We start from the raw sequence: 10,198 nt of genomic DNA, 5'->3' as shown, positions 1-10,198 counted from the left end.
CGGATTTGTGTTATTTAGTTTTTCAGGATTCGGGTGTGAAAGTGAATTCGGATTCGGACGAAATTCGGTAGCGTTAGTACGAACGTTCGTTTCGTTTTCTGTTCTTATTCGTTTCTTATTCGTTTCTTATTCGTTTCTTATTCGTTTCGTTCGTTTGCAGCAAAAGTGACATTTGAGGGGGAAAAAATATTTTTCTCCTTCTCTAATGTCACTTTGCTCCAACGAACGAAACGGATAAGAAACGAATAAGAACAGAAAACGAAACGAACGTTCGTGCGAACGCTACCGAAATTTCGGAAATGGAAATTCGGATTCGTTTGCATTCGTTATGTCTGTAATTCGGAATTCGGATACATCCGAATGTCCGAATTTACTAAAATTCGTCCGAATTTCGATTCGGAACGAAACGAATCGCACATGTCTACTAGTGAGTATAACTTGCAGGGGAGTGGGCTATCAGTAGACACTTGCCCTAAATAGGAAACATGACAATGTGTCTTTAACAGAAAAGTCTTATGGACATCTTAAAGAGCTGCCATTCTATTTCTGGAAAATTGCAGGATCTATTTCCTGTGCTAATATAAAAAGCAAACCATTACAGAGGTTTGATTCACATTGAAATTTATGTCAAGGTGATGTGACCCTGTCCGGATATAGTATTTTCCTTTAGTGTATATGACATGTAGACAATTATTCTTTGGTCCCAGTCAATCTGGCAACATTGATAAGTATAGATTTTATGATTAGTCATATCTGCTTGGAGCCCCTGTATGCGTCTGGCCTACAGCAAAAGTTGCTGAAAGCTAGTTGTTGTATAAATATCTGTACATTTGCATGGAATTTTCTTTTAACATCAGTTTAATTTATTTGTCAAGTTGTTTTAGATATGAACTCCTAGGAATCTATTTACTACCAATTCACAGAGTGAGTCTAAACATTCTTAACTTTTTAACAGGGTAATTCACAAAGGAGCCGAAAGATCCAGCCGTAGCTTTGGCTGATGCTTTGGCTCTCTTCACTATAGCCCGTACAGCTGACGAAGGCGGCCGAGCGGCTTAGCTGAGCCGAAGGCATTTGCTTTGGCTCGACATAGCTGAAATGACAGCCGAAGCAGGGCGAACGGCTGGCCAAAGGCTGACGTCTCGCAAATGACAGCTGGGCGGAGCCAGTCGTGATCTCAAGTCCGGTTTGCCCAGTTGTAATACTGATCAGCGTCCCCAAATGACCTGGGACCGCTGATCTGTCATTAAACAATAATGACTGAGGGAAGCCAGCTGTGACGTCACGGTCGGCTCTGCCCAGTTATTCATTGGACTGGACCTGCTAGAAGACTCTACCATGTTCTGGCCAATAGGGAACAGTTGGGTGGTGCTAGCTGTCACTGCTAGCTCCGACCTATTGTTTCTTTTTTCTTCTTTCAAAAATCGTTATTTCTTTTTTTAGATTTAACATTTAAAAAAATATTTTTTCAACTTTATTTTTTTTATTCACTCTTTTCATTGAATTGCTATTCTGCGCAGTACCATGAAGGTACCAAGCAGAATAGCCAAGCCTAATGTCGCTATTCCTCTCACTGCGGTTCGGCCCCTATGTGAATGTTGGATTAGATGAGTCCACACTGATTTTTGGAGTTCTGTGGTCCTTCAGACTTCGACTCATGGAGCTTACAAACTATGGTCCTTATCTCATATGCATACAGGGCCAATTAGCCTTCCAGCATAGCTCTGGAGTGTGGGAGGAAACCAGAAAGATCCCACAGAGAACATTTAAACTCCATGCAAATGGTGCCTTGACCAGGATTCAAACCATGGACCCCCAGTGCTGCAAGGCAGAAGCACTAACCACTATGCCACATTGCTACTCAATAGAGGGCTTAGTTATAGAGTCCACACTGATTTTTGGAGTTCTGTGATTTCGCTGTTTAAAAAAGATTGTACGACTGGTATTGAGCCAGGCATTCACCCAGTGAATGGAGTTAAAGTGGACTGACCTGGAGCAGCACTTGCTTTTGTTACTAAGACACTGTAAACTTGAAATGATTGTCCTTGGCTGAATTGGTTGGAAAGTCTCATGTCTGTGGTCTCATGTCTAGCTGCAGGCTGGCAAATTTGGGAAGGATTATTTTTCTGGAGGGTTAGAAGTTTCAAGCTAAATGTTGTTGATCTTCCCTGACTGAATGTGCCTACAGTCTATGCCTATCCTACTCTCCTCATGCCCCTGTTCTCTGCACTGACATGAATATCCTAATTCAACAGAGCCAACCCTGCAAGTTTATAGATTCCTGAACCCCCTGGAAGATTTTTAACCCTAAAGTGACACTAAACTCAGAGTTAAATCTTAAAAAAGCATTGAATGCGTCTCAGTATACTGAGCCTAGGGTGATGGGAGGACGCTAGTTTGTGTCCTCCCGTTACCCTAAGGAGAACTATGGGGAAAAGCCTTAACCCCATAGTTCTCCTTTAACTATTAAAGTGGACCTTTACCCCCTTTGACTAAAAATCACCTCCACATACAGCTCTGTATGCTGATATGAAATCATCTTACATTCATTAGTTAAACAAACATATTTTTATTTTACTTACAATTTCTTTTTTTCCACTTCCTGGTCCACTTTGGCACAAATAATGTTATTGTGCCCAAGCATTGCATCCTGGGAAGGTTATATCAGCAGAGCATTGCTGGGAAATCTCATCTGTAATCTCAGACGATCTCAGGGAAATGCATTTTCCTCCCCTGAGATGCTGTGCATGGTCACATGTCCTAGTCACATGTGTCAGAGTTCCAGGAAGTAAAGGGAGATCTAGTAACCTGCCCTTAGTTAAAATGGCCACTGTCAGAATACTGGGGAAGAAAAGAAAAATGAGGTATACAAAGAATAAAAAGCCATCAATTATCTAGAAGTATGTGTTTGTAGATTGTCATTAGTAAACATTTCTAAAGGTGCCTTTGATGTTATTTTAAAGATATGGGTAAAGGTCGGCTCTAACTCTTGAGTTAAGTGTCACTGCAGGAGGTTATGATTGTGGCTTCAGTGTCTGACTGCTGTCTAAGTTTATAACCAGCTTTAACCCAAAAGTATTTAAAAGGTAATGATAACATTCCTCATTAAAAAAGCACGGTGTAAAGTGCAGTAACTGATGTCAATCCATCAGATATTTTCTAACTACAATCAGAGTAGGGACTTGATTCCACCAGTCCCCGCATCTACTGCAAGGAACGCAAGGGATCGCATATATAAAGTCACTATGCACTATTTATTGCGATCAGACCGGACTGGAATGCATGGCATTAAATTACCACTTGTTCATGTGTGGCCGGGGCGGGGATTGGTGGTTGGGGCAAGTCTGCAGTGCCTTTGACTTGAATGGCATTGTCACTCCCACCCCAGAACGCAAGGAGACTTTATATATACAATCCCTTGCGTTCCGGGCATGGGACATTGTGGTAGACACACGTGCTGGTGGAAACAAGCCCGTAGTCAGGTTTATGAAAACCTATTTCTGATTGACTGCTAGACACATATGCTGTTCAGCAAACTATTATATTTCTTCTTTCATTTTCTCAACTGTCTTAAATGTTTGCTCAGAAGATCATGTTTGATTGCCTCTGAACTCCAGCCTTACATTTATTCTTGCACAGTTGTACAGGCTCCTCCTATACTAACATTTCTGTTTTTCTATTGCCCTGCACGCTGTGTGCATTAGAAGCTGCAGCAATCAGAGGCCATCTTATTTCCTGGCTGGAGGGCTTCCAGCATCATCTAGCACATTTCTCCCCAGCTTTACTGTCCCTGATCTGCCTGTATTTGACTTCAGTTCTTTCAGTCTTGGACATTCAGCATCACATGTGGGTGTTACCTTGGGGAGTCTGCAAGCAAATACAGCGTGCCTAGGAATGCTCACTCCTCCGGACTTCCATTGACCCATCAAGGCATTTTAATATTTGCATAACCCCTCCCAATAGCCAGCCCGCTGCCTGCATTAGGGCTGAGGGCTCTTGAGTGGAGTACTGAGGTAGGGTTCTGTGATGTTTTCAGGAAGCTATGTACAGCACCCTGCCTGCCCCTCTCACTATTTATGATCTGCCTGCAGTGCAAAGAGACTGGGACCAAAATAAATAGCATAATGAAAATAGAAAGGTTTTACCGTGTTTCCCCGAAAATAAGACACTGTCTTATATTTTTTTTGGCTCAAAAAAAAACACACTAGGTCTTATTTTCGGGGTAGGCCTTATTTTTTTTAATGTACAACAATCCACACTTATTCATGTACAACAGTCTACATGTATTCATGTACAAAAATATGGTGATCAGGGGTGCCGTACCTTTCCAAGAGCAATTTGCTAACCAATCGCTGGCCAGAATGAGTGAAGCGCACTTTCACTATTGATTCCTCACAGGCGGAGTGCATTTGGTATCACTTTGCCTGTGACTGGAGCCGGCGCTATAGAGGAAGCATCGGCTTATGCGGCTTTGCTCCCTCCTGTGCCGCCTCGCTTCCTCTAGCGCTATCTCCGTTGGCACTGCTGATTCTCTCCTGCCTCTCCCACGGCTCTTCAAGTTCCTCCTTATGCAACCGCCGGCCCTGGGAATGGTCACAACTAGGTCTTATTTTCGGGGTAGGTCTTATATTTTAGCAATTCCCAAAAATAGTACTAGGTCTTATTTTCGGGGTAGGTCTTATTTTTGGGGAAACAGGGTATTTGCAAATGTTATTAAACATATTTAGGCAAGGTTCATATTAGGAGGATCCGTGACTCCGTGGATATCGTGCACAAAACCGCACAGATGGCGGCGCTGTCACGGAATTGCACACCACTGCCGATCGTGCTGGCGGTGCCATTATTTTCTATTGGCACCTCATTCGTGCCAGGCAGATCGCGGTGCGTGTCACAAAACAAGGTACATGTATCTTTTTTCAGCGATTGCCGCTCGGATTTAACCCCATTGAAATCAATAGGGCTGCGTGGCAATAGCTGTGTGTCGTGCGGTCCCAAGACGCGTGTCCTGGGATCACTGATATGTAAACCTAGCCTAAGAGGGTAGAAAGGAGGAAATAGAGTAGACAAAATATGAGCAGATTCAATGTAAGCTTTAAAAATATTCAGGAAGTTTTATTTAGTCAGACCTGTGTATTACAATGTACTCTCAAACTAATTTTGATGTGTCACTTGTTTTTGCTTACTTTTCTCTCTAGACCTTTATAGTAATAAACAAAGGGAAGACAATCTTCAGATTTAGTGCCACACCTGCATTGTATATAATTAGCCCTTTCCATCCTATAAGAAGAGCTGCAATCAAAATTTTGGTACATTCATATCCTTTCATGTTAGACAACATTCTGCGTGAAGTGCTGACTCAGTATCATACACCACATGCTATCTGAAAATGCCATCCATCTGTTCTGTGCAGTTTGTGCAAAATTAACAGTAAAAATAGGCATAAGATAAAACAATATGGGTGTCTCTTTCAACTCACCGTTTTTATTTTTAAAAAGGGATTTCCAGATTTGTTTTATCTCTCAAACATTTAAAGGTACAAAGAGAGGAATTTATCAAAACTGGAGCAGACAGAATCTGGAGCAGTTGTCAACGGCAGTCAATCAGCATCTCTTTTTCATTTTCAAAGCTTAAAGGAGAACTATGGGGTTAGGGCTTTTCCCCATAGTTCTCCGAAGGGTCACGGGAGAACACAAACTAGCGTTCTCCCGTGACCCAAAGCTCAGTATACCGCGAGCTACAGCTCGCGGTATACTGAGACGCCGCAGCCGGAACGGATCCCGACAATGCTGTTGGGATCTACTGAGCTGCGTGAGTGACATCTGGCTCTGCCTATCCAGAGGCAGAGACACCTGTGCCCCCCCCTCCCCGTCCATTACGCTAGTCAGCGCTGGAGGATCGGACAGGGGAGGGGGAAACTCTGCAGGGAGCCGTGAGTGACAGTCATGGCTCTCTGCAGGGATAGATCGAGAAGTGAGCGAGTGACGTTATGTTTTCGCTCACTTCCCAATCTACTGAGCCGATGTGTGACAGTTTCATTGTCACAGGTCGGCTCAGATTATGAGGCTGAGTGAAAATCACTCACCTCATAATTCTCCTTTAACTGAACAAACTGAAGATAGCAGCTGATTGGTTACCATGTACAACTGCTCCAGATTCTGTCTGCTCCAGTTTTGATAAATTCCCATTATGCTTTTAGCGAGTATGCATTATGAGGTATTATGGTGCAAACTGAACTCTGGGCAAAAGAGCTAAATACACCTACAAGAACTGTTTTACCTGCCAATGGATTTTAATTTCTGAATTATCTTTATGCATAAAAAAGCTTCTGCTCCCCTTGTTAGTATACTTGTCATACTATATATAAGAAAATCATCAAAGAATGAAGGAATGAGAGGCAGTATGTGAAATAGTCAAACATGGCTGCCACCATTTATTTAGATCAGTACACATGAAACAAGGAGACACGTTTTTTAATACATTAGAACACACTTAAAATTGGTGAAATGAAAACAGACTGTTCAGAGACTTTACAACTCTGTATTGTTCAATAAATCGCTGACATCACACTATACCTCAGCAGTATTATTTCTAAGAAAGGTTCCACCTGTATCATTGAAAAGCAGCATTTGAACTCCAGTCATTGTGTTTGCTGAGACTAAAATGGGGTGTACACGGTTCTATTTTTTCATCAACCCATGGGCTGAACAACAAAAATTGAACAGATTCCTCTATCAACACTTGATATGACACATTGATGGACGAATTTCCTGCTGCTTGCATTGTATTCTGACAGACCATTCAGCTGAGAATTTGCCAATCGGCCTCATCGATTAGCTGAAATTCAAACTGTGTGTACCTGACTTAAGGTGATGTTGTTAGTCAGCTGCAGGCAGGAGGAAACATTTCCTATGGGGCAAACAATGGAGCAAAATTGCTAAAAGCAGGCGCCTTTATTGCAAATGGCACCCCAAATATGGCAAGCAAGACACACATTTTTGCAACACATTAACTTGTGAACTGAATAAGCTGCCCTATGTAGATGTGCAACAAAGGCGCAGAATGAGATATGCACATAGCAATTATGAATGGCACCTTGCTCTACACTCTCCACGTAATCAGACTACAACATTGAAACTTTGTAACAAGGAGAGGCTGCGGCAGGGGCTGATCTGTATCAGGCATTTAAACACAGCCAGGAACTGCACAAGCACCAGGATTTACATGGTTGTGTCATCTCTGAGCCGCTATCTCAGTCTAGGATATAGATAGTGACCTGGGATGATGCCAGAATAAAAATCACTACGTCCCATTGCAAGTGGTATGTTGCTATACAGCTTCTGGGGCTGTGTAGTGAACCTTTTATATGCCGGAAGGGGCCATTATATGGGCTGAGGTGGTTAGTGGCTCAGGTCATCATTGCAAATCAATGCAACTGGACCAGGGAAGGGAGAGAGCGTGTTGTGAATTAGTTCACATTTACATTTTATGTGAAAGGTGAACTAACCCTTTAAAGTTATTGACAGACGACCTGCTGCTGGTTTCTACAACAGCTAATCAGATCATTTGCTTTCCTCTTTCCCCTTTACCCAGAGACATGGAAATGAGAACCTGCCTGCTATAGACAATATGAGTCTGAGCGACTATCAGAGCACGCAGTTAGATACAGCATCTAATATCATCCAACTGGCAACAGGGGAGAAAAAATATTTTTAAGTTACCTGATATTTAATTCCCTGTTCGGATAATTAAGTAGCACCTGAGAGATTATTTATTTTTCTGCTAGTGTTAATTGTTTTTCACTGTGCTACATTTGTGTTCTGCAAAAACAAACTTACCACTCTCATAACAGTGAGCAGAGTATCAATATGCACTGACTCATAGGAAACAATCCATTTCACTGGACATTGTTCATAAGCTGGACATTAGAACTTTGGCTTAAAAAATTGGTTTTTGGAATGTTCTATTTTCCAGTTATTGGGGTGAAATCAATAATTGGTAAAGATTGTAGTGATGAAATAAATTCAAGGTTTAGGATAGAAATATTTTACCCAACTAATGAAATTCTAATAGTGAATATGGTTTTATATTTGGGAAACTCCATCAATTTCCAAAATTAAAATGTTAGAATTAGAGATGCACCAAAATTGAATTAATAGAGCGAAGCCAAAAAAATAATTTGTCTGGCCAAAACCAAAAATTATGTTTTTTCCCCCCAACCTTTTAAACATTTTTAATATAATTTTTTTCATTTTTATTTTTACTTTACTGAATGGGGCTTTGGGGAAATATCAGCAGTCTAAACAGACCTCTGATATTTCCCTTTTACAATATAAAAAGAGATTGAGGAGACAGAGTCCTAAATCTCTCTTTCTGCAGCCACTGTTATGAATAAACCGGAAGCCTCTATACTGAGTGTTCCTGTTCATTCTTAAACTGTGGAGATAGTATGAGCTACTATGTCCACAATCATGAATGAACAGGAAGTGATGTTGAGCACTTCCTGTTCATTCATAATAAAGCATACAATGTCCCCAGTTATTTGCAAACATTCAGCGATCACCTGATCGCTGAGGGCTTCTAAGCCGCTCTCCATCCGGACTCGCTGTCACTGGAGGCAGAGCGGGGCAGTGTGGGAGGAGAGCTTGACCTCCTGTGACAGCCGACAGCTCACTGCTCCCCGTTCTCCATCCTTACTTTCCACTACCAGTGACAGCTGTCTCTGCCCCGCACCACCCTGCTCAGCATCCTGAGCTGTCTCCTCCCCGCACGGCCTCCTGAAACCTACTTTCCTCCACGCTGGGCACCAGTCTGTATCCCCTCAGATCTCCACTGCCTCTGTCTACACTGGCGGGGGAAGAGCAGCGGGCATCGGAAGGGAAAAGGGACCGACGCCCAGTGGGCAGGAGGGAAGCAGTCAGGATGCATTGAATTTTCAGCCGCATTTTTGGCCGTTATGGTACTTTTTGCATTTTACCCAAACTACCACTTTCAGCTGAAATGTTTCGGCAGCTGAAATTTCGGTGCATCCCTAATTAAAAAATAGCAACATTTTCAAACAGCATTCTACAATGGCAATCTGATGGCATTATTAAATGTTCTTATGAGAACGTTTGTATGAAAATCTACCAGAGTATGGCCAGCTTCAACCTTTTCGCTGTCAATGACGTATGGCATACAATGTATGTTTGTTAAAAATACATTTTGAGATTCTTAATGAGTCCATGAAGGGCTTTCGTTAATGATAGCTTTGTTTATCTGCCTGGAATTCAGCTTTAAAATATTCACAAATTAAAAAAGGTTGCAAGACTAAACTTCACTCCTCTTTTGAAGCATGGTGTTTTCTACACAACTACAGAGTTTCCCTTGCTCCCATCAGTGGTTGAGTTTGTATTGTAGCATAAGCCCCATTTGGCCATGTGGACCAGAGTGCATCCACCCTTCTGTACCCTGATTCCATTGTCACATGCTAAGACTTTGTTGTGTTACAGCTATAGCCATGACCTCTGATACATACAAATGCATTTGTAACTAAAACGTTAAAATCCTGGTAAAAAAAACATAATTTAAAATGAAAACTAGAGAGGCAGAAACCTCTTAAGATCAATCAGCGCTAATGACAGGGATATATTTAATCATTGTATGGCATGATTGATGGCAGTTACAGCTTTAATAGTTCTATATACCTGTAGATCTTTCATTTACTGCTATAGACTGTACTATTTTTATATTCAAGAAAGGTACGAGCTTCATATAGATTTGTTCATGCCAAAGCCCATCACTGGGCATACACAGACCCTCCCCCCATATTTACATCGATCCCACCCATTCCCCCATTAAAAAAGGGAACTTCAATGTCTCCCATAACAGTGACATTCAAGGCATGCCAGTTTCAAGGTTGCCATTCTGCTTATTTCAGCTGTCCACCAAACTTTCAAGTCTTCCCATGGCTGGTGTCATAGCTGATCACATGTGCAGCACCATGGCAACTGCAATCTAAATAGCATGCTAAGATGGCACCTTCCTTGGCTGTAAAGAAAAAGAGGCTGTGGTTACGCTTTAAGAAAACCTCTCTGATGCTCTTTTTTCCCTTGCCTGAATTCGCTGTCTGTTTGCCTTGTGGTTGGTGATCCAGTGCTACAGTCTATGCCCATGACGACTAGTCCCTCCCTGGGGTGGAAGAACAGAAAGGAAAAGGACA

The 10,198-nt window shown here is 42.0% G+C and overlaps 1 protein-coding gene across 1 annotated transcript in view; it reads left to right on the top strand.

The window, feature by feature from the left end:
• LOC108784628 (sodium channel protein type 4 subunit alpha-like) overlaps positions 1-10,198 on the top strand; it is a 338,732-nt gene that overhangs the window by 98,509 nt on the left and 230,025 nt on the right. The window contains exon 3 of the mRNA XM_018553495.1: positions 5,196-5,314. Within this exon, the coding sequence (XP_018408997.1) occupies positions 5,196-5,314 (119 nt within the window). The remainder of the gene's footprint in view (positions 1-5,195; positions 5,315-10,198) is intronic.

Source organism: Nanorana parkeri, unplaced genomic scaffold, assembly GCF_000935625.1.
Source record: "Nanorana parkeri isolate BGI_ZX_2015 unplaced genomic scaffold, ASM93562v1 scaffold121, whole genome shotgun sequence".
NCBI lineage: Eukaryota > Metazoa > Chordata > Amphibia > Anura > Dicroglossidae > Nanorana > Nanorana parkeri.
This window is presented reverse-complemented; position numbering and strand designations above follow the sequence as displayed.